At 62.1% G+C, this 21884-nt stretch overlaps 10 protein-coding genes and 1 non-coding gene across 11 annotated transcripts; 3 read left to right on the forward strand and 8 right to left on the reverse strand.

Annotated features, from left to right (window-relative positions):
- Positions 1–122: 122 nt before the first annotated feature.
- LOC62_01G001028 (uncharacterized protein) lies at positions 123–1217 on the reverse strand (the record flags this gene model as incomplete). The annotated part of the gene is made up of 1 exon (XM_062767498.1): positions 123–1217. The coding sequence occupies one exon, from the start codon at positions 1215–1217 to the stop codon at positions 123–125; it is 1095 nt and encodes a 364-aa protein (XP_062623482.1).
- A 510-nt stretch (positions 1218–1727) lies between these two features.
- On the reverse strand, positions 1728–1815 carry LOC62_01G001029. Its single transcript is given in 2 exon segments — positions 1728–1763; positions 1780–1815. It is a non-coding gene; the product is annotated as a tRNA-Met (tRNA).
- Positions 1816–2195: 380 nt separating this feature from the next.
- Positions 2196–3989, reverse strand: LOC62_01G001030 (uncharacterized protein; the record flags this gene model as incomplete). Its single annotated transcript, XM_062767499.1, has 1 exon — positions 2196–3989. The coding sequence occupies one exon, from the start codon at positions 3987–3989 to the stop codon at positions 2196–2198; it is 1794 nt and encodes a 597-aa protein (XP_062623483.1).
- Positions 3990–4532: 543 nt separating this feature from the next.
- On the reverse strand, positions 4533–5603 carry LOC62_01G001031 (uncharacterized protein; the record flags this gene model as incomplete). Its single annotated transcript, XM_062767500.1, has 1 exon — positions 4533–5603. The coding sequence occupies one exon, from the start codon at positions 5601–5603 to the stop codon at positions 4533–4535; it is 1071 nt and encodes a 356-aa protein (XP_062623484.1).
- A 630-nt stretch (positions 5604–6233) lies between these two features.
- On the reverse strand, positions 6234–7040 carry LOC62_01G001032 (uncharacterized protein; the record flags this gene model as incomplete). Its single annotated transcript, XM_062767501.1, has 1 exon — positions 6234–7040. The coding sequence occupies one exon, from the start codon at positions 7038–7040 to the stop codon at positions 6234–6236; it is 807 nt and encodes a 268-aa protein (XP_062623485.1).
- Positions 7041–7328: 288 nt separating this feature from the next.
- LOC62_01G001033 (uncharacterized protein) lies at positions 7329–8210 on the reverse strand (the record flags this gene model as incomplete). Its single annotated transcript, XM_062767502.1, has 1 exon — positions 7329–8210. One exon carries the CDS (start codon positions 8208–8210, stop codon positions 7329–7331), a length of 882 nt encoding a protein of 293 aa, XP_062623486.1.
- Positions 8211–8893: 683 nt separating this feature from the next.
- EBP2 (rRNA-processing protein EBP2) lies at positions 8894–10418 on the reverse strand. Its single transcript, XM_062767503.1, has 4 exons — positions 9982–10418; positions 9817–9936; positions 9668–9773; positions 8894–9628 (listed from the first exon to the last, which is right to left on the reverse strand). The coding sequence occupies exons 1-4, from the start codon at positions 10369–10371 to the stop codon at positions 8940–8942; spliced, it is 1305 nt and encodes a 434-aa protein (XP_062623487.1). The 5' UTR covers positions 10372–10418; the 3' UTR covers positions 8894–8939.
- A 203-nt stretch (positions 10419–10621) lies between these two features.
- rpb2 (DNA-directed RNA polymerase II subunit RPB2) lies at positions 10622–15304 on the forward strand. Its single transcript, XM_062767504.1, has 7 exons — positions 10622–10929; positions 10990–11267; positions 11315–12640; positions 12687–13397; positions 13435–14560; positions 14614–14807; positions 14876–15304. The coding sequence occupies exons 1-7, from the start codon at positions 10920–10922 to the stop codon at positions 14939–14941; spliced, it is 3711 nt and encodes a 1236-aa protein (XP_062623488.1). The 5' UTR covers positions 10622–10919; the 3' UTR covers positions 14942–15304.
- Positions 15305–15620: 316 nt separating this feature from the next.
- NEM1 (Nuclear envelope morphology protein 1) lies at positions 15621–17918 on the forward strand. Its single transcript, XM_062767505.1, has 3 exons — positions 15621–17404; positions 17444–17675; positions 17751–17918. Exons 1-3 carry the CDS (start codon positions 16205–16207, stop codon positions 17882–17884), a joined length of 1566 nt encoding a protein of 521 aa, XP_062623489.1. The 5' UTR covers positions 15621–16204; the 3' UTR covers positions 17885–17918.
- A 282-nt stretch (positions 17919–18200) lies between these two features.
- On the reverse strand, positions 18201–19283 carry LOC62_01G001037 (uncharacterized protein; the record flags this gene model as incomplete). The annotated part of the gene is made up of 5 exons (XM_062767506.1): positions 18201–18344; positions 18512–18696; positions 18796–18933; positions 19018–19102; positions 19164–19283. 5 exons carry the CDS (start codon positions 19281–19283, stop codon positions 18201–18203), a joined length of 672 nt encoding a protein of 223 aa, XP_062623490.1.
- Positions 19284–20639: 1356 nt separating this feature from the next.
- On the forward strand, positions 20640–21628 carry LOC62_01G001038 (uncharacterized protein). Its single transcript, XM_062767507.1, has 3 exons — positions 20640–20869; positions 21040–21314; positions 21378–21628. Exons 1-3 carry the CDS (start codon positions 20861–20863, stop codon positions 21508–21510), a joined length of 417 nt encoding a protein of 138 aa, XP_062623491.1. The 5' UTR covers positions 20640–20860; the 3' UTR covers positions 21511–21628.
- The last annotated feature ends 256 nt before the right edge of the window (positions 21629–21884 follow it).

The raw sequence follows: 21884 nt of genomic DNA on the forward strand, positions 1-21884 counted from the left end.
GCAGCGCAACCTCGCACCCATGGATGTGCCCCAACGCCATGTCAGCCACACCCCTGGCACAGAACTATGACCACCATTCATGCTTCTTACGCACAATGGTATGGAGGTGAACAGAAGCAGCGTTAGGAGGTCTTGGTGAAGGTGTGACCAATGTTACGGTCCGCCAACTCGGTCTTGGCGCCACACACTACGCAGGGAGGGTGTTCGTGCTCGGGCGTGTCGAGACGATATTGGATTTCACTCGTGGGGTTGAGATCCCAAGGCCCAACTGTGAGAGGATAGCTAGTCCTCGCGCCGACCATTGCAAGCCAACTGCCGGAGTGATGCCACATGTTGGGGCGTTGATCGAGGTCGACGGCTCCCTGTAGCGTCACCAAGCTCTTAACGTGCGGAGCACCAACCGGGAGGCCAAGAGTTTTCGGTCCGTTGACTGTCTGCGGCGGGTTGGACGCGTCATCGAGTGTGAGGACTTGGAACCAGTTGACAAGCGACGTGTTGTCCCATGTAGCAGTGGGCCAGGTGAACCTCCATAGGGGCAACCCCCTCCAAGGCTCGAGTGCCAGGTGGACATTGAGGCTGCGGTACGACACTACCGGAAGGTTGTGCATGACCTCATTCACGTGCGCCCCCCACCCACATATGTCAATCTCGTTGAACATGAAGGTACCGGGGGCTAGACGGAACAACACCTTCTGCCTGTGACTCGTCCCGCTCCTGATCCGGGAGAAGTGCAAGTGTACGGATGTCACGGCGGGGAAGAGCACAATGCCTGGCGTGCAGGCGCGGTACATGGCGACCACTGACCCAAGATCTATGTCGCATAGGGAGAGGTGCCGGACCAGAGAAACGGCGAGGCGTGTGCGCTCACTGCGGAAGGGGTACGGGAACAAGTACTCGTTGTCGTGGTTGTAGGCGGCGCGCAGGAATCGCACCACGCCGCCGGCGGTGAGCTCGACGCGTCGATACAGGTACCGCGTCGCCGCATACCACCATGCCTCAGAGACGCGGAGGAGGGAAAGGAAGGTCGCGCGGTCGGTGTTTACGTCGAAGTGCTTCACGATGACCTCTTTGACTTCGTAGGGGAAGTCGTACGGACGCGCGGCAGGAACGGCAGGGACGTCGTCGGGGGCGGTGGGGTCCGGGGTGGCCGTGGGTTCGTCGGGGATATTGGGGCAAGGCTCATTGGGCATGGCGCCGGTGTCTGCCTGGGCAAGCATGATGGATGGTGTTGAGGAGAGGAGAGGCTTGATTTAAGTTGAAGATATATATGTTTGGGATCGGAGGAATGACGGAGAGAGGAAATAGAGTGGTGACGCGCCAATGAGTGAGCGCGAGTTTCGTCACTCAAAGTGTTTTGAGGGAGAAAAGAAGCGTCAGAGTGCCGGAAGGCATAAGCCATTCCGTGCAGAGCGTAGCCGAGCAGAATGCACCACCGCCGCGAGGTGGCGTGGCGCCGATCACCACATGTCTTCGGCACCACCGTAAATTTCCCGCATGCCGCACAACATCTCCAAGCATGATAAGGCTCATTAGTGCTTCTACAGTACCTCTTACATACCGTAAAAAATATGTGCAGTGCTCTGAGTAGCGTGTGGATGGATACACGTGGGTGTAAACACCCGCTGTGGTGGCGACGGTGGGAAATCGCGGAGCGATAAACCCAAGCCGATACATATGTATCCGCGCACTGTCCTCCTTCGCCTCCGTCCTCCACAAAAGACATCTACTATCGCCGCTAGGTCTCGATCCTAGGATCTCCAGGTTCCAAGGGTGCTTCCCTATGAGCCTGGCGCCGTTCCACTGGGCCACGGCGATGTTGTGTTGTTGTTGTGGACAGGGGCTGCGCCCGAGGTGTATAAGCTGTTCTCGGCCTGGGGCTCAAGAAGCCACGCACAATCAATATCGCTGCTTCTTCTGCCCTGACTGAGCTCGAGGTACCTAACACGAACACGAAATGCATTGTATGTGCTTGCTTGATTGCTCTATGTCATGAAGTCGTAACCGTCAACTGCTGCGCGTATCTATCTATCTACCACTGCCTGGTGAACACCACCCCAAAGTCGCGCGCGTAAAACTTGTCCTTGGCACCGCAGACAGAGCACGACTTGTGCTTGAACCTCCTGCTGTCCATGCGGAACTGGTGCTCCTCGCACCACTTGCCCTTGCCCCAGTCACCGGCGACCACGTCCGGAGCCTCAAACCCGCCGAGGAAGTTGCCCATAGCGGCGGGCCGGCAGCATTTGCAACGGAGGGGCCACCGGAACGGCGTTGGGGACGGGCGCGGCTAGGTGCGGTGGAACCAAGTTGGGGGTGCCAAGAAGATTTTGCAGAGCCGCCGCGAGTTGGGGGTTGACGTTGCCCGGAAAGTTGGCCGCAGTGGCCATCGGCATGTTGTTGGCGGGGTTGGTCGGGGGTTGTGGTGGGAGAGCCCCAGCATGGGTCAGGTGGGGAGGGAGGAGTGCGAGGACTGCGAAGGGGTTGAGGTGGGGGGCAGCGTTGGCTTGAGGACCATTGCCTGGCGCCATCGGAGTCGCCGCCTGGCCGGTTATCGCAGCCGCCTGTGTGAGGGCAGCCGGCAGCCAGGTGTGAATCGGAGCTGCGGCTCCGACGGCTGGACCCGCCCCGTTGCCTTGAGGTAGGGGAACCAAGGGGGGAGCGAAGACAGCGGGCGGCGCAACGGTGCCGGGAATGGGAGCCCCAGCAGCGGTCTGCTGGGCGCCCGCCGCGAATGAACCGCCAGGGCCAGCAGGACCAGCAGGACCAGCAGGACCAGCAGGGCCAGCCCATGTTGTCATGGTTCCCGGCGCGCCGAAGGCTGGGCCGCCGAGGTTTGGCATCGGCACGAAGCCGATGGGGTTCTGGGGCGCCGGGCCAGCAGGACCGCCGGTGCCCGCCGCCATACCAGCGAGAGCTCCGAGACCGGGACCACCGTTCCCCGGCATCCCAGCGAGCCCACCGGGGCCTGGACCGCCGAAAAAGCCACCCGCTGCAGGCAGAGGCACATCATCGAAGTTGATCTGCTCGCCGATCCAACACCTCGCGTAGGGCATGCCCGGGTCCGCTGGTCCATCGAATGGCCGTTCGAAGTCGTACTCGAGGAGCGCTTGAACGAACCAGTGGACGAGGGATTCGTTCGTCCACACCGACGGGTTGACGCCGCGGTCGAACGAAAAGCTATGCCTCAATGGGAGCATGAGGTCATTGTGGATGTTGAGAGTTCGAATGCGCCGCGGGCTCAGATACTCGGCGATTGCGGCCGACTCGATCTGCCAGGCACAGATGTCGACTGTGTCAAACAGATGGATGCCAGGTACATGGTGCACCTTGGCGGAGACCGGAGGCTTCCAATTAATATCGTACGGTTCGGCGGTCGTGTACAGGTGGATCTTGGTGACGTTGGGGAAGAGGGGTTCCCCAGGGATGGCGGAGTGCCGCATGACGTTGATAGCGTCGTCGTGCATGTTCCGCAGGTTGAGGGACTGGGTGAATGACAGGGCGAGCCTGGTGCGAGCACACAAGCGGTGCGTCGGCGGAACATGGACAGTGGGCTTGTTGCTAGACTGTGCCTGTTCCTCCCGTGCACGACTTCGTAGTGCGTCCATCATGCCCATATCCCAACCTGGAAAGGGAAGGAACAGGAAGTCGTGTGCTCTGATGTAGGCCGTAAAGCCCCGCGAGCTCCGGCGCTTAATCATGTTCGACTTTGCGCCTTCTGTGTATTTTGCCGACCCAGACATCGGGCGGATGCTGTGGGAGGGCGCTGCGTCGGCTGCCAGGGTGGCGTCCGCACCGCCGAGAAGCAGCGCACACATCATGTCGCCGCTGATGTCCAGGTTGGCGTAGAGAGCCTTTGCGGCCATGCTCCACACTGGCGCGGACACGCGGAGCAGGGCAATGAGCGCCGCGCGGTCCTCGTTGATGTCGAGGTTGTTGATGACGAGCCCGATGAGCTCGTTGGGGAACGGGTCCTTTGATTCAGGTGGAAGCATGGTGTGCGGTGAAAAGTCTGGAGGGGGAAGGTGAGAGAATGGGTGTTGTAGAAGAGAGAGTTGATGAGAGTGGTGGTATTTGAGGTGGGTGGCGAGTGCTTGACTCGACAATGGGTGGGTGGAATGAATGGGGAAAGAGTGGAAAGAAGATGGGAAGATTTGGAAACGGGGGATGGATGGATGGCATGTGTGTTTGGTGTGTGCTGGGCAATGACGTCGTTATCGCCCGTCCTTTGGGTGGCGAGCGAGCAACAAGGGGACGGGGCGCGAGGGGCGTCGGGGTCGCTTCGAGTCGTGGGGAGGGCGTTGCATGGCGCGCGCCCAACAGCGCCCAAAGGGGGGTGTGCTGTGTGGCCCATCAGGAGGAGGATCCGCAGGGACTCGCTCAGCACTCCGACCGACAAGAGTGGCGTGGCGTCGCCATTGCCAGTGTCGACGGCGGTTCCAGATGAGGGCTGGGCCGAGCAATACAGCTGACAGCAAGCGGCGATAAACCAGACGATGACCATTGAGGCTGTGGGGAACGGCAGTGCTCTGATGCCCTTACTGGTCGAAGGCAGAGATCGCTCCTGGTATCGGCCCGAGCAATTTGCTAAACGGATTCTCCCTCTCCGCTTTTCTTGTGGCAACGGTGAACCTCTCGCCCCAAAACGTCCTATCTTTGGACGAATCCATATGATTCCAGGTGCCGTTCCTGGTGCCGCATACGGAGCACGCGTGCCGGGGCGCGTCAAGGCGAAACTGGACCGTTTTCGGAGGCTGGATGGGGTCAAATGGACCATCGTTCATAGGTCTGCACACGAGGAGCCTGGCCTGGACACAGCGAACGCGGATACCGGAGGGGACCGCGATGTCGAGCGATTCGCTGAGGCCGTCGCCGTCCAGTTCGTGAAAGGGGTACCAGTAGACGACGGACTGCTCCTTCCACTTGACATTCCACTGCGCCAGCAGGTGGACCATGGTGTACTCGGCCTCCTGGCGGGTAGTGCAGTGGATACTCAGCCCGAGTGTTTCTTGCGCCGCCAAGCCTCTTAGAACCCCGAGGTTGTGGGCATACCAGAGACACATGTCCACCGCGCCGAAGAGGAAGATGCCGGCGGGGGGGAAGTAGCCCGGCGTTGGCTTGAGGCTGTCCAGGGTTTCCGGCCGTGTGCTGATGACCTGCACCTTGGTGACGCTGGGGAAGAGGGGTTCGTTGGGCAGGGCAGCCGAGTACAACGACTGCATGGCGGCGTACCCGACATTCGTGAGGACGAGGAACTTGATGAACGACAGCGCGAGGCGGGTGCGCGCGCTGATCGGCGCGCGGAAGAGCCGGCGTACCTGGTCGGCGCCGATGTCGACATTGCGGTACAGCTTGCGCGCGGTCGGCTCCCAGATGGCCGGCGAGACGCGGAGCAGCGCGAGGAGTGTGTCGCGGTGGTACTCGACGTCGAGGTACTCGAGCACCATGTCGAGGATCTCGGCCGGGAGGGACGCGCCAGCCGACAGCTTGCGTGGTTCGGGCGGTGGTGGCGAGGCCTCTAGAACGGGGGGGAGCGCGCGGCCCAGCGAGGCGGGGAAGCTCTCCAACGCGCCGCGGTGGGCCGGCGGCGGAGACATCGGAGCGAGCATCCACGGTTGAGTGGGTGGAGCAGTGTGAAGAGGTGTGCCGAAGAACGAGTTAAAAGCTGAGTGAGTACCAGAGCCCCGTCGTCAGTACCTCCGCCGCCTGCCTGCCTGCCCGCAAGTTTCCTGGTTGCCAAGGAGCAAGGAGCACAAGGGAGTGCTAAGGATCAAGACCAGCCAGGTCTGGCCCGCTGTCGTTTGCCGCTTGCGCTTGCTGCTGGATCCAGTAGGTAGGATTCGCTGCTGCCCTGCCCACTGCCCACTGCCCTGCCTGCTTGAACCAGACTTGTCTTTATGGGGTCCAGAATGTGACATTGTGAAACGCTTCAGCGCGGATCAGGCACCGGCTTGGACATGACACCGACAACGACGGCACGGCGGCGGGAGTAAATCTCGGTCCGAGAAATTACACTGTGGCGCTCTGCTGGTGAGACGGCGTGGGCGAGTTTCAACTCGGCGAGTGCATGTCGGTGATCGGTGAAGATCTGGACGCTGTTCGGTGGGTGAGTGGCACCGGAGCGGAGCGTATCATCTGCCATGGCCATACCACTCACAAGATGCCGACGTATGACCTGCATCGTTGGTGTGCATAAACTATACAACTCGGCTCACCCCGCCGCGCACCCCTCTCGCACCTCACCACGCCTGGGAGAACAGGGTACCGCCATAGTCGCGGGCGTTGAAGACGGTCCTGCCGCCACAGACAATGCAACGCTGGTCGGGGTGGGGGATGTCCACGTAAGCCGACTGCCCGTAGTCCTCAAGGAAGTAGATAACCTGCACCGGTCCCTGCAGGCGCGCTTTGAAAGGGCAGATCTCGGTCGTGTTGCTCCGCCACGGTTGGTGGTAAATGACCGACTGCGGCGGCTGGGTGGGGAAGAGCCCAAAGTTGGGAGGGTAGCCTGTCGCCCCGTCGCGGTCCGTCCACCACGCGCAGAGGTGCGCAGTCGAGGGGAAGAGGACGATGCGGTCCGGCGCCGGGAGCACGCCCTGGTCGCCCTGTGGGCCGTCAGGCCTGCCATACACGTGAACCTTTTCGACATTCGGAAAGAGGGGCACGCCGGGCGTGCTGGCAGCAGCGGCGTACAGGGCCTCCAGTGCCGGGCGGGAGATGTTGCGGATGTTCAGGCTGCGTACGAGGGCGAGAGCGCGCCGCTGGTGCTCGTGCATCGGGAGGTAGTACCGCGTCGCGAGGCGCCACTTGTACAGCTGGAGATTGTACGCGTTGGCCGGCGGCTGCGGCGTATGCATCCTGAGCAGGTCGTGCAGGCGCGGCCCGCTGATGTCGAGGTGCGTGTACAGCCTCCGGATGGCTGGCTGGTTGGCGGCGCGCGAGACGCGCGCAATCCTCGCTAGCGTACCGGCGTCGGTGGCGACTTCGATCACATCCCGCAGGATGTCCCAGCTCAGCGGGCCAGCGGGGGAGGGGGACGGTGTCGCCATGATGCTCGGTGGGGTGGGGGGACACAGTGGTAAGCGGCTGCGCGACTGTCTCTTATGCGCCGAGGTTGGGATCAGCGCGGCGCTCTCTTGTCACATCGCACCGTGGACAATGCCACCGAGGTGCAGGTTGGTGGGTGTGTGCGCCCGGGTGCTCAGTGTCAAAAGTGTATCAGTTGGACTCTGCCACAGTTTCAGGATCGTGTCAGCGCCACAACGGGGCCATGGTCATACATCTTCGCCACTGGTGATGGCTCGCACCGTCTACACTTCTACACACCCAGCCTTGAATTACCAGGCGACGGTAAACACGCAGCCGAAGTTACGGGCTCCAAGGTCGCCCTTTCCGCCGCACACCGGACACGGCGGGAGCTGGTAGTCGTTGCTGTCGATGCGGCAGTCGACATCCGCAGTCGACTCCCATGGGCCCGTTGAGATGGGCCACCGGGGCGGCTCGTATTCATCGAACAGCGAGTTATACTTGCCGACCCAAACCCGCGCCTGGGAATTCAAACTCTTGTCCCGTCCCTGTCCCAGATACACGGTGGTCTGGGAACAGAGGGTGAGTGAATCAACTTCCTTTATATACAGCGTCGCAAAGCCCGGTTTGCGCCGGAACTGCACGTGGAAGGGAGTAGCGAAGATTCCTGGTACGTCCACAGCGTGGACCGAAAGGGTGCCGATAGTGCGGGTACGGATGTGCAAGGATGGGAGACGTTGGCCACCGTCCCAGCTACACATGTCAGGCGATGAGAAGATAAGAAGGTCATCGGCCGGGCGAGGCCACGGCTCTCGGTAATCAGGGGCGGGTTTGGTAAAGTAAATGTGAACCTTGTAAACGTTCGGGAAGAGTGGGACGTTCGGAATTCCAAACTTATTCATGGACTCGAGGTTGCCGGGTTCAAGATTCATCAGGTCGAGGCGCTTGATGAAGGACAATGCGGTCCTCTGTCGGTCGGTGAGGTGACCTGTCTTGTTACGGAGGAGTTTACGCATCTTCCTGCCACTGATATCAACGTTGCGATACAGCACTCGAGCGGCCATGTGCCAGTAAACCGATGACACGCGGAGGAGAGAAAGGAAGGCGGCGCGGTCGGTGTTGACGTCGAGGTGCTTGAGGACGATGTCCATGACCTCGAGGGGGAGGACGCCACGGAGCGTAGGGGCATCCATTGTGCTGGTGGGTCAGAGGAGCTCGCGGGGCGGTGATGAGGACTTACACGTGGTGCTCTAAGAGCTGAGAGGCGGGGAAGGCAGAAGTGCAGGGGGTGCCTGGGCCAGAGGACGTGGTGATCACGATTTCGCGCTTGCGAGGTGATCGCGCTCGGTGTGGCCTCGGTGCCACACGCGCGGTGGCGGCGAGGAAGGCGAGGAAGAGGCCTTTGGTTGATGGTCGGTTCCGGCGAGAGTGGTGCGGGTGTTAAGGGCCTACCACGCGCTTCGCGTGTGCGACGGCGCGACGGTGCAGTGTGAACAGGCTTGACGAGGTGCGGCGAGACGTTGTGTTGGTCGCCGCGAGGAAGACGGTGGGCGGTGGCGGCTCGGAAGCTTGGGTGTCCCGTTGTGCTGAATGGGTCGTGGTGGTGTGTGGATGTGAGGGGGATGCGTGCAGCCGTCGGTGAGGTGTGCTGCGTGTGGGTGAGCTGCGAGGGGGTTGAGCAAAGGCGACTTGATGATGGGGAGAGAGTGTGTGAGTGAGAGAGAGAGAGAGAGAGAGAGAGAGAAGATAGAGTGAGTGGAAAGTGTGCAAGGCCAGAGTGACAGTCGCGTCAACCGCTGATTGCGGTCAGTTCGCGCCGCATAGACCTCCTTCCTTTCTTCACCCAACCCACCCACCCACACAGTGGCTATATTACATCCAATGCATAATGAACACGCCCTCTAGTCACCTGCCGCACCCGTCTACTTCCTCCTGGAGTGGCGCTTGCTCTTGCCAGGCCTGGGCGTCGCGCCGCCAGCCTTGCCGCCGCGTCCACCAGCACCGCCAGCCTTGCCACCACGGCCGCCGCGGCCGCCGCCTCCTCCGCGCTTGTGCTCGCTGCCAAAGGACGCAAAGTCGTTGGCCGACTCGCGGTCGTTCTGCTTCGCGCGGCGGCTCGACCCACCCAGAGAGTACTTTGCGTCGCGGGCCGAGCGGGGCATCTTGGGCTTGCCGCCTGCTCCGCGTCCGCGCCCGGCACTGCCGCGGCCACCGCCGCGCGGCGCATCGTCGTCCTCGAGCCCGACGCCAAACTCGTCGTCGTCGCCCTCGTCGCCGATCTCGGCACCGTCCTTGCGCTTGCGCTTGATGCCTGCCACGCGGTCCGCAAAGCTCTTCTTGTCCTGCTCGCGCGCCTTGAGGTTCTCGACCTGGATCTGCTTGCCGTACTTCTTGAGCTCGCGCTGCTTCTTGGCCTCCTCCGACTTCTTGATGCCCTGCGCCTCCTCGACGAGCTTGGTGCGCACGCGCTCCATGTGCTCGTCAGACTTGACCATCTCGGCGTAGTAGTCGTTCGGGCGGGAGAAGGGGATGCCAAACTTGTTGGCGAGCTTGCGAGCGGCGGGGACAGCCTCGAGAGCGAGCTTGTAGAAGGCCATTTCACGCTGCAGGTCTGTGGGGTGTTAGAGGAGAATGGAGGGGCATCACTCACCATCAGAGGGGTCGACGTCGAGGATGGTCGACGACTGAGAGATCAGGTGCTCCGGCCAGGGGGTGTTGGTGATCTTGATGCCCTCGGTGAGGACACGCATCGCGGGCTGGAGCGTCAGCTGGGACCTCACGGAGACAGCTTTAGCTTACCTTGTTGCTCGTGGTGAGCTTGCGCATAGGCACCGCGTCCTCGTCTACTGAGACGTCGGATCCAAGCTCGTCGACGGCAACGGCGTCTGCGTCGGCCTCGGCAATGACAATGGTGTTGTCCTGGGGAAGTCAGCACCGTGCACAGGGCATAGCGAGGTCACTAACCTCCTCTTCCTCCTCCTCGTCATCCTCCTCAATCTCCTCGTCGTCCTCCTCGCCCTCCTCATCGTCATCCTCCTCATCGTCGTCCTCCTCGTCCTCGTCGCTGCCCAGGCGAGCAATCTCGAACTCGTCCAGGTCCTCGGGGCCGACGAGCTCCAACAACCGCTTCATGCCCTTCTCGCTGACGCCACCGTTCTCCTCGTCCTCATCCTCGTCATCCTCGGACTCCTCCTCGTCATCCTCGTCCTCGTCCTCCTCGACCTCGTCGGCGGTGGGTGCTGGGACAGGAGCCGGCTTGGCGGCGGGGGCCTTCTTCTTGCCTGCAGCGGCCGCGGCGGGCTTGGCGGGGGCAGCGGCGCCCTTCTTTCCGACCTTCTTGTTTGTCGGGGCCATGGCTGGTTGTTGTAGCGACAGATATCGGTTGCTACAGTGGGTTTGTGTATGTCGCCGATCACACTCACCACACTCACACTTGAAATTCTGAACGGGTGAGGGTCGCCGGTGGAGGTCAGTGCCACAGCGGCATTATAAATCCCGCACCCTGGAGCTATTGTCATACCACGTGGCGTGCCCTACAACTTCGCGCTCGCCGATGATGAGTGAGCCACCTGCACCTGCACTCAACGAGCAGCAGCTCGCAAACATCTTGAACTCGGTCGTCAGCGAAGAGTAACAACTCTTTCTATCCAAAAACAAAGCATCAGCTACATCTCGGCCACCGACGACGCGAAAAGAACACTGTAACGACCAGATCGCTTCACTGCGCTCATCTGGATCGACTACCGACTTTGACGCGGCGACAAAACGCGACACGGCTTTTGTTTTGCAGTTGATAATCGAGCAGCACTCGCTCGCCCCGCTTCTCTCTCCTTCTACTCGACCTTGCCACCGTTCTTTGTGATTGTTCACGGCTGCACTCAGCCCCTAGACACGGCGCAAAGATGGATGCAGGTGAATACTCTCACGGGGTGATTCCCGATTGCTAGAGAATGTCCACTACAACAGTCACAGGAATGTCTCAAGCCAACGATGGCTATGACTACAACCCAGAATACGACTACAACAATGAGCAGTATGCCGACGGCGATGACTATGACGAGTCGTCCATCTCCCAGGAGGACTACTGGAAGGTCATCAACTCGTTCTTTGGAAACAAGGGTCTCGTCAGGCAACAGCTCGAGTCGTTCAACGAGTTTGTCGAGAACACGATGCAGGAGCTGGTAGACGAGAATGCTCGTCTTACCCTCGACCAGCACTCGCAACATACCGGTGCCGTGGGCGATGAGACGGTGGGCTTTTTGTTGTTCGGAGGGAGACAATAGCTGATGATTGCCAGCGCCGGTACGAGATCAACTTTGGTCAGATCTACCTTGCCAAGGTGGCAATGACAGAAATGGACGGTCAGACGGTCAGCCTGTTTCCCCAGGAGGCGCGTCTGCGTAACCTCACGTACGCGGCGCCGCTCTATGTGGACATGAAGAAGTCGACCTTGACGGCTGGAAACGTGGATGACCCGATCGAGGCCCAGTGGCAACCCGCTGTGGACGCCAACGGTGTCATGCAGGAGACCGAGGAGGACAAGATCTGGATTGGCAAGGTGCCAGTCATGATCAGGTCCAACTTCTGTTTGCTCGACGATCTCCAGGAGGAGCAGAACTACAACCTTGGAGAGTGCCCCTACGACCAGGGTGGTTACTTTATCATCAACGGTTCCGAGAAGGTCCTCATTGCCCAGGAGCGCATGGCGGCAAACCACGTCTATGTTTTCAAGAAGGCTGACCCCTCGGCCATCACCTACTTCTCCGAGGTCACAAGTCAAATGGAGAAGGGCGGCAAGATGCCGTCCAAGACGGTTGTGCGCATGTACGCACGTAACTCGGACCGAACGACCACTGGCTCGGTTATCCGCGCGTCGCTGCCTTACACCAAGGTCGACATTCCTATTGTGATCATCTTCCGTGCCCTCGGTATCGTCCCCGACCGCGACGTCCTCTCGCACATCTGTTTCGACCCCAACGACACGGCCATGCTCGAGATGCTCCGCCCCTGTATCGAGGAGGCCTTCTCGGTTCAGGACCGCGACACTGCGCTCGACTTTATCGGTCGTCGTGGCCAGCAGGAGAAGGGCACCAGGTTGACCCGTCAGCGTGCTGCCTTTGACATTTTGCAAAAGGAGATGCTCCCCCACGTGTCCGTCTCGGAGGGCTTCGAGTCCAAGAAGGCCTACTTCCTCGGCTACATGGTCCACCGTTTGTGTTCCGCCTCGCTCGGCCGCCGTGAGCTCGACGACCGTGACCACTTTGGCAAGAAGCGTCTCGACCTTGCTGGTCCCCTGCTCGCCAACCTGTTCCGCATCCTGTTCAAGAAGCTCACCCGTGATGTCTACCGCCACTTGCAAAAGTGTGTTGAGACGCACAAGGAGTTTACACTTGTCAACGCCATCAAGCCCGGTATCATCACCAACGGTCTCAAGTACTCGCTCGCTACGGGTAACTGGGGTGACCAGGCCAAGGCGATGCAGGCGCGTGCCGGTGTGTCGCAGGTGTTGAACCGCTACACTTTCGCTTCTACCTTGTCGCACCTGCGGCGAACCAACACGCCCATTGGTCGTGATGGTAAGATTGCCAAGCCGCGTCAGCTTCACAACACCCACTGGGGAATGGTGAGTCGGAGGGACTGTGTGGAAACCAGCTTGCTAACCCTGCCAGGTCTGCCCCGCCGAAACACCAGAAGGACAAGCATGTGGCCTGGTCAAGAACCTTGCCCTCATGTCGTACATCTCGGTCGGTTCCTACTCTGCCCCCGTCATGGAGTTCCTCGAGGAATGGGGTCTCGAGGACCAGACCGAGTACTCGAACGCGCCAAGCGCCACCAAGGTGTTCGTCAATGGTGTCTGGATGGGTATCCACCGTGATGCCGTTACCCTGCACCAGAATCTCTTGCAGATGCGTCGTGGTGGCCAGCTCAAGCACGAGGTTTCGATTGTGCGCGACATTCGTGAGCGCGAGCTGCGACTCTACACCGACGCCGGTCGTGTCTGTCGACCACTGTTCATCGTCAACGACGACCAGACTCTCATGCTTCAACGCAGCCATATTGAGCGCATCGAGGAGCTGGAAGAAGAGGAAGGAAAGGCATGGGAGGAGATGCTGTCGACGGGCATTGTCGAATACGTGGACGCTGAGGAGGAGGAGACCATCCTCATCGCCATGGTTCAGGAGGACCTCGAGAACGCGCGTAAATTCCACACCCGTGAGGAGGTCAACAAGGACCACGCTCTCCACAGCATGGAGGCGTTCGACCCCACCGCGCGTGTCAAGAGTGCCAACTGGTCGCAGACCTACACCCACATGGAGATTCATCCCAGTATGATTCTCGGCGTCTGTGCCAGTATCATTCCCTTCCCAGACCACAACCAGGTGAGCTAAGCTTTGCCCTCCGATAGCTGACAACCAGTCGCCCCGTAACACCTACCAGTCGGCAATGGGCAAGCAGGCCATGGGCATCTACTTGACCAACTACCAGCTGCGTATGGACACGATGGCCAACATCCTCTACTACCCGCAGTCTCCTCTGGCAACGACGCAGTCGATGAAGTACCTCAAGTTCTCCGAGCTGCCTGCTGGCCAGAACGCCATTGTCGCCATTCTGTGTTACTCGGGTTACAACCAGGAAGACTCGGTCATTATGAACCAGAGTTCTATCGACCGTGGTCTGTTCCGATCGCTCTACTACCGTGCCTACACCGACACGGAGAAGATGGTCGGTATGCAGAAGGTCGAAGCCTTTGAGAAGCCGAACCGCGACGAGACGCTTCGCATGAAGCACGGCCCGAGCGACAGGTACTCCAAGCTGGACGGTGACGGTCTCATCACCCCGGCTACCAACGTCAACGGTGACGACATCATCATTGGCAAGACGGCGCCCATCCCGCCCGACAGCGAAGAGCTTGGCCAGCGATCTGCCACGCACACCAAGCGTGACGTCTCGACGCCGATGAAGAGCACGGAGCAGGGTGTGGTCGACCAGGTCATGATCACGACGAACGCCGATGGTCTCAAGTTTGTCAAGATCCGCATCCGATCGACCCGTGTTCCGCAAATCGGTGACAAGTTTGCGTCGCGTCACGGTCAGAAGGGTACTATTGGTATCACGTATCGCCAGGAGGACATGCCGTTCACCGCCGAGGGTATCACGCCCGACATTATCATCAACCCTCACGCCATTCCATCTCGAATGACGATTGGTCACTTGGTCGAATGTCTGCTGTCCAAGCTGGCGACTCTGACTGGTAGAGAGGGTGACGCTACACCGTTCACCGACCTCACGGTCGAGAGCGTGTCCAAGCTGCTCCGTGAGCGAGGATACCAGTCGCGCGGTCTCGAGGTCATGTACCACGGCCACACAGGCAAGAAGCTCCGCGCACAGGTCTACTTCGGTCCCACGTACTACCAGCGTCTCAAGCACATGGTGGACGACAAGATTCACGCTCGTGCCCGTGGTCCTCTCCAGATCCTGACTCGTCAGCCTGTTGAGGGTCGTTCGCGTGACGGTGGTCTTCGATTCGGTGAAATGGAACGCGGTGAGTAGAAGATTTCGGAAGCTACATCTAGGAGTCGTACTAATTTGCCGCAGATTGTATGATCTCTCACGGTATCGCGGCGTTCCTCAAGGAGAGGATGTACGAGTCGTCGGACGCGTTCCGTCTGCACGTGTGCGACCAGTGTGGTCTGATGGCCATTGCAAACCTCAAGAAGCAAGAGTTCCACTGCACTGTTTGTCGGAACAGCACGCAGATTAGTCAGATTTATATCCCTTACGCTGCCAAGGTGAGTCTGAGCGCGCGCGCATGTCCAAGCGTGCACAGGGGAAGCATTGCTGACACGTTTCGACACAGCTCTTGTTCCAGGAGCTGCAGGCGATGAACGTCACTGTGCGCATGTACTCTGACGGTGACGACTAGGTGGCGTACGGAGACGGACCTGAATTGTCCGCTTCTTGGGGTGGTGGGGCTGGGGCGAGTGGGTGAGGGTTGCGAGAGTCGACCTACGTCTTGGGGTTCTGGGACTCTGCACCACACCTCTTGCCCCGAGCACATCTCGGTGGGTCTCCAACCCTGCATGGGCGTCGAGCACGTCTAGACCCAGCTGGGCGCAAGAGTATGGTGGCGAGTGTTTGTGTGGTGGGCGGCGGCCAAGGGCGGGTGAAGGTGGAGGTTTGCGAACCAAATATGGCGGCGTGGTTGGTGTATCATTGTTTGTGGGGTAGACGTAGCAGCAGTTAGTAGTAGTAGTAGCATTACGCATTCATGCATGACCTAGCATTGCCCGTTAGCCTCGTCCGAGTCGATCGGGAGCTCGGGAGAGGGCGAGTAGGTCAGGTGGCCATGCAGATGTTGATGAGGAGGCTGCTGCAGCCCCATTGAAATGAAGCTGAGGCGAGGAGGGGGGAGGCTGGGCTGGGCGACTGCCAGGGTCTTTTTGGCTTGCCTGATGATTTTGTGGGGCCGGGGGTTGTCGGCCACCAGCCAAATCGACTTACTAGCAGCCAGCCAGCCAGCCAGCCAGCCCCACCGACGTCAGCCGGCCATTAGCCCTCAAGCAGCTCCCATTCCAGCGGCAACACTGCGTCCATCCACCCATCCAGTCTCCACCACTACATAGCCCCCCCTCGACGACAACCTTTTACTCTTCTTGGCCCCCTACACACACACACACACCACCGCACAAGCATTCATCGCCACATTCATCATCATCATCATCGCCTCGCAACTAACTGTACCTCATCGCCATCGCCAACGCCACCACCAACTTACCGACCGAGACCGGCCCCCGCCTGACCCACGCAGCCCGCCAGCCCAGCCCGCCGCCCGACAAGCCCGGAGAGACAGACAGACAACCAACCACCCCAACAAAGTACCTTGCGCCCACAACACGAGGCGAGGGCCACACAAGACAGACAACAACACATACTACTACAGCACACACGCATCGACGCCCGCTGGCACCCACGACCCCTCTGTCACTTGTCATGCCGACGGCATAGCAACAACTCGCACTAGCCACCCTTGATAACGACCCAACTAGCCTTACTCGTGCCCATCACCAGCGCGAGCCAACCCCCCCACCAACCCGCGACGAGCGCCGACGACGACCGGTAGCTTGCTCGCTTCGCCAGCTACACCCGCCCGTCTGCTTCTCCCACCTACTCGCCACCACGTCACACGATGAACACCCTAAGCCGCATCGACTCGTTCATCGGCCGCGTGGTCATCGTCCACCGGCCATCAACGCCGACGGGCTCGCCGTCTCCCTCGGGCTCGGCGTCGTCGTCCCCCTCGCCGCCTTCCTCGGCCGCATCTTCCTCCTTCCCTCCTGCGCCGTCGCCGCCCACGCCGCCGGCGGGATCCCCCCGCAGGCGGCTATCGACGCTGCCGCCGCGCGCGCGCAGGCGCAGACGCCGCGCACCAACCAGCAGCACGATCAAGCTCCCGCCGCCGACGACGCCGCTCCTCCTCCGCATAGCGCTCGCGCTGTGGTCCATCCTGCTCGCGTTCTGGCGCAGTCTGGTGGGCGACACGCGTGCCGTGCGCCTCCGCCACCAGCGCGGACGGCGCGCGGCGGCGGCCGCAGCCGCCTCCAGGCCCGAGGAGGAGGACGAGGGCGCCCTCGGCGGCGTGGGCGGTATCGGCATGGGCATTGGCGTCGCCGGCCTAGCGTCGAGCATTGCCGCCGCTGCGTCGGCCGCCGCGGGCGGCGGGCTGAGCAGCGACGAGGGCGAGCTGTCGGGCTCGGACGCCGAGGCGTCGGACCGCGAGTGGGTCGACCCCGTCACGCGGGCAAGCGACACGACGAGCCTGCCATCAGTGCCGCAGGAGAACGAGTTCCGCCCGCGTACCCCAACCGACACTACGTTTTCCTTCAGACTCCGCTCGGCGCAGTCCAAGGAGACCGTGTCGATCACGGGCTCGCTCGACCCGTCGCTCCCGCAGCCCGCCGTGCCGGTCGCGGCGCCGCAGCCGCGCCCGTTCTCGCGCACGTCGCCGCCCCAGTCTATCCTTGCGCCGGCGCAGCGCCGCACCACGCGCCTCCTCCCCAACCCCATGGCGACGACGCTGCTTGATCCATCAGTGCCGGCCGTGCCGCACCGCAGCGTCACGCCGACGATCCCGCCCGTCATCCGCCCGCACACGCCTTTCCATCTACAGAAGACGCTCATTCTAGACCTCGACGAGACGCTCATCCACTCGACCTCGCGCCCCATGGGCGGCGGAAACACGGGTACTGGCCTCCTCGGCATCCCGAGTGGCCTGAGCGGCCGCGGTCGCCGCAGGGGGGAGGGACACACGGTCGAGGTCGTGCTCAACGGCCGCAGCACGACGTACCATGTGTACAAGCGGCCGTATGTGGATTTCTTCCTCAAGAAAGTGAGTCTGGGGTCACGAGCTTGTCGCTGACGCTTCCAGGTCGCATCATGGTACACCCTCGTTATCTACACCGCGTCGATGCCAGAGTACGCCGACCCCGTCATCGACTGGCTCGACGGCGGCCGCGGCCTGTTTGCCAAGCGCCTGTACCGCGAGAGCTGCTACCTGCAGCATAATGGCAGCTATATCAAGGACCTCAGTTTGGTCGAGGAGGACCTGGGGCGCGTGTGCTTCATGGACAACTCGCCGATATCGTACTCGTGGAACAAAGGTGAGTCAGCGAGCGGCGCATCGAGCTGGTCGCCGCCTGCACGGCACAGAGATAGCCGCTGACGCCCCGCCCCAGCCAACGCCCTCCCGATCGAGGGCTGGACATCTGATCCCAACGACGAGGCATTGCTCCAGAGCATCCCCGTCCTCGACAGTCTCCGGTTCGTCACGGATGTGAGAAGAATTCTCGGCATCCGGGGCTTTGCATAGTGTAACAGTAGTGAGCATGCACGCGTAGTGCCAAGGGCGCCCGCCGCGTCTCGAGCGCAGCGAGGCGAGGGGCACGGCGGGCGGATCGGTCGCCCGGTCGGTTGGCCAGACTGGCGGCCGCGACCCGGCCGAGAGCCGAGGGCGCGAGAAGGAGCATCCATGTGGGACGCGGCGTGCGGGCAAGCCCGCGCGCCGTAAACGAGGGCGACGACGCGACGATGTCCGCGCGCGCAACGACCTCTGCGTGCGTACCCAAGCGTCCTCGGCTCTGTCCCGAAACATACATCCGCAACTCGCTCCAACGCTCCTCCAACTGTCACAACACGATGCCGCCAGTCTTGGACAGCGTGATGCCGCGGTACGTGCCGTTCCACTCGCCCTTGTTCTTGAGCTCGTCAAAGCAGATGGCCATGGCGGTGACGAGGGCAATGTCGACGCCGGGGGCAATGACGAGGTAGTACTAACGAAGCGAGGAGGCGAGCGTCAGCGAGCCGAGCGGGGTGGGGGGTGGGGGTGGGCGGGGTGTGCGTTGGTGTCGTCGGTCGCCCGACGCCCGACTTTGCCGGAACACGACCACAACACGCCCGCGGCACGCCTACGGTGCGCCGCCACTGCGCCGCTACTCACAGTCTGCCTGTCCTCGATCAAATGCCGCACCTCGAGCAGATCGGGACAGATCTGCGCGACGCACACCCCCGTGTCCTCTGTCACGACGTCGCTGTACCCGCCCCAGCTGGCGTCGGTCTTGAGGAAGAGGGTCTGCGTGCGGCCGTCGGTGGGGCGGGGGAAGGTGGCTCGGGCTGCGGCGCGGACTGGGAGCGGCGAGCGTCAGCGAGCCGTACGTCGCGTCGTGGGCCGGCGGCCTGGCGCTGGCGCTGGCGCTGGGACGCTGGGGGCCGGGGCACACTCACTGCACGCCAAACCGCGGACCTCGAACACCTCCTTCCCCACCCCGTCCTCGGCGACAAACGGCACGTCGTGCAGAAGCGCGTCGTGGTAGACCTGGCGCGAGAGCGAATAGAGCGTGTTGCCCGCCGCGTCGGTGACGACTGGGTGGGGCGTGAGCTCGGCCCCGTGGCATGGGCATGGCCCCGCGCCATGGCCACACTCCCCCCACCCTCCGCCCCACTCACCCCTCCGCCCGCCGCCGCTCAGCAGCTGGCCGGAACACTTGAACACGACGTCGCCGGTTGTGCTGTCGGTCACGACTGCGTCGTCCTGCGGGCGGGCGTAAGTACTGCTCGGCGTGCCACTCGTCAGCCGGCCCCGCCCCACGCACACCGGAGAAGGAAAACAGCTTGTGCTTGAGCTCGAGCGTCGTGATGCTCTTGCGGCAGAAGGCCTTGAACACGCCCAGGTCGGCCTGCGGCGCCAGGGGCTTGGGGTATGGCTGGACCATTGTGAGTGTGTAAGCTGTGCGATAAGGCGCGATAGATAAGTGAGCTGCGAGTGGGGGCGGTGTGCAGCTCTGCTCGCCGGATTATAAGCACGCGACTGACTGACTGACTCGCATGGTGGCGGCGAGCAGGTAGCTCAGCTCAGCTCACTCCCGTACAACCCGGAGATAGATCACGGGCACGAGCAAAGCACGAGCACGAGCACGAGCACGGCGCGCTCGCTCTTCACATGAAGCAACAGGCCAAGTCGGTCAACTGCCGCTGCCTGTCTGGCCCGCTACCCGAGCGCGCGCCGTGGCGCGTGGGGACGCGGGGAAGGTAGTCTGTGATACCGGGGTGGTGGGTGGTGCTGGGTATCGCGCAGGCACGAGCGAGCGAGCGGCATCTGGCAGGCAGCTGGCAGGTAGTTGCCGCAGTGAGCAGTGAGCGGTGAGCTGAGCTAGCTGGTACTGGACATGCTCGCGTGAGTGGAGCATGCGAGCAGCGAGCAGGCAACAGCCGAGCCGACACGACCACGACCACCGACCGAGCCACACCCACCCACACCAAGCCCACGCCATGGAGGCGCACGTGATGGCCTTGCTTGGCAGGTAGCGTCTTGGCGTCCCCGGCCGATCTGGGAGCCGCGACCAGTGAGTGAGAGGTGAGATCTGCTAGTTCAGGTGGTGGCGGCGGCGGGGGCTTGGTGTACGGCGACTGGCGACGTTGTAAATGTTGTTGTTGACAACTGCACGCCGTCGTCGTTGTCGCCGTTGTCGTCGACTTGTTGACAAGTCAACTGCCGCCCCGCACGGCACGGCCACCTACGCCCGCGCGTTTCATCCAGCCTCTGCTAGTCTCTGCCTATTAAGCTTGCACTGCCCAAGCAACGACCCACAGAACACGCGCACAACGCGGAGAGGAACAGGAACCGGCGATGCAGCATGCTTGCATGGCGGCATCGTGCCGCTGCTCCTGGTCCTGCCATGTCGGGCGGGGTACGTCGGGTCGAGGAAACGTGGGAGGGACAGGAGCGGGCTGCGTACTTTCCGCCCCGCGCCTTGGGCCAAGCTGGGCGACACTGGGCGACACTGGGTCGCTGCCTTCCCGCCAGCAACGGCAACACGCCACCAATCTAGGGTCTGCCGCGGCTCGCCCTGCCCGCAGGTAGTACCTAGCAAAACAATCCAGCCAGCGAGCAGCCAGCAAGCCGCCAGCTCGTGCGTGGGTGCCGAGATTGGGCTGCTTTCTGCTTATGGCGCGGGATGCAGCGGAGCGCGGAGCAGACGACAGCGGCGGGGTATGCTGTGTGGTCGGTCTGGTGAGCAAGCATCTCTCTCCTCGTGAGGTTGTACTCTTGCTCATGCTCGCACACACGATGACAGCACGACCACTACACGCCGCGCTTCTCTTCGCGCTCGCCGCGGCGCTCGAGGCGGCGGGCGCGCCCGTCACTGCGCCACTGGGACTCGCCCCGCGCGCCCAAAAGACGGAAAAGCCAAAACAGAACAAGGGCATCAGCCGGCGCACGCTACTCCTCGCCACGCTCCTGCCGTTACTGTTCCTCGTGCTGATCGGCGCGTCGCTGTGCGCGTGCGAGATGCGGTCGGTGAGTGCGAGTAACTGGGGACGGGGACGGTGGTGACGGCGGCGGCGTCGGAGGGGGGCGCTGGCTGGCACAACAACAAACGTGCTCGCCTGCCTGGCTTCGGTGCCAGCCCCCCCGCATTCCGCAACCCAGCCACCCCAAAGTGCGAGCAAGCTACTCACACACCCCAGCGCATGCGCCAGAAGACATACACGCACGACGCGCCCAAGTCGTACGAGCAGATGGCAGAATTGCGGACCAAGGCCGCCGAGGAGCTCGCCGAGCGGCGCAAGAGCATGCGCGAGGAGTCGCGCAAGTCGCGCAGGATAAGCATGAAGGAGGCGATGGAGGTGCTCAACGACGACGGCGGCGAGCGGAGCGGCACGCAGCGCGACTCGGTGCAGAACATCGTGCCCAAGCGGTTCGAGGTGCCGACTGAGCCCGTGCCCAAGCTGCCACCGCAGTTGTGAGTTTCGGCCTCGGCGGGCGCGGGGAGAGGAAGAGAGAGGGCCAAGCTCACACCACCCAGCGACCACCCCCTCGGACGTACTCGCTCCAAGTCGGAATCCCGCGGCAGCGCAAAGCCAAAGAAGGACAAGGAGGGCAAGGTGCGCAAGCACTTCCGCGCGGGCAGCACGTCGAGCATCGGCAAGGCGTTTTAGGCGGCCGGGGACGGGCGGACGGGATTGGACACGGACACTTGGGTCGGGACGCGGCGAGGGCGACAGGTCGATCTATCAGAGCCGAGGGGTTAAGCGTACTGTATAATGTCTTGGATTGGTGTATGGCAAGCCGAGCAGCACAACTGACGATGACTACTCACGTCTGTGCGCCCGCCACAACGCCACCATCCAGCCGGGGCACACGAGCAGCTTACTTGCTTCTGAGCTGACTGATTGACGCCCTCGGCCTCACACACGGCCCGCTCACTCGCCACTTTGGCCGGCGCTGCAGGCCGCCGCGAGCATGCCCCGCCGTTCGCACCACACTCAAAGGAGCGCACAGACACATCGCCGACGCTACGCCCCGCGGAGCA

This window comes from Vanrija pseudolonga, chromosome 1, assembly GCF_020906515.1.
Source record: "Vanrija pseudolonga chromosome 1, complete sequence".
NCBI lineage: Eukaryota > Fungi > Basidiomycota > Tremellomycetes > Trichosporonales > Trichosporonaceae > Vanrija > Vanrija pseudolonga.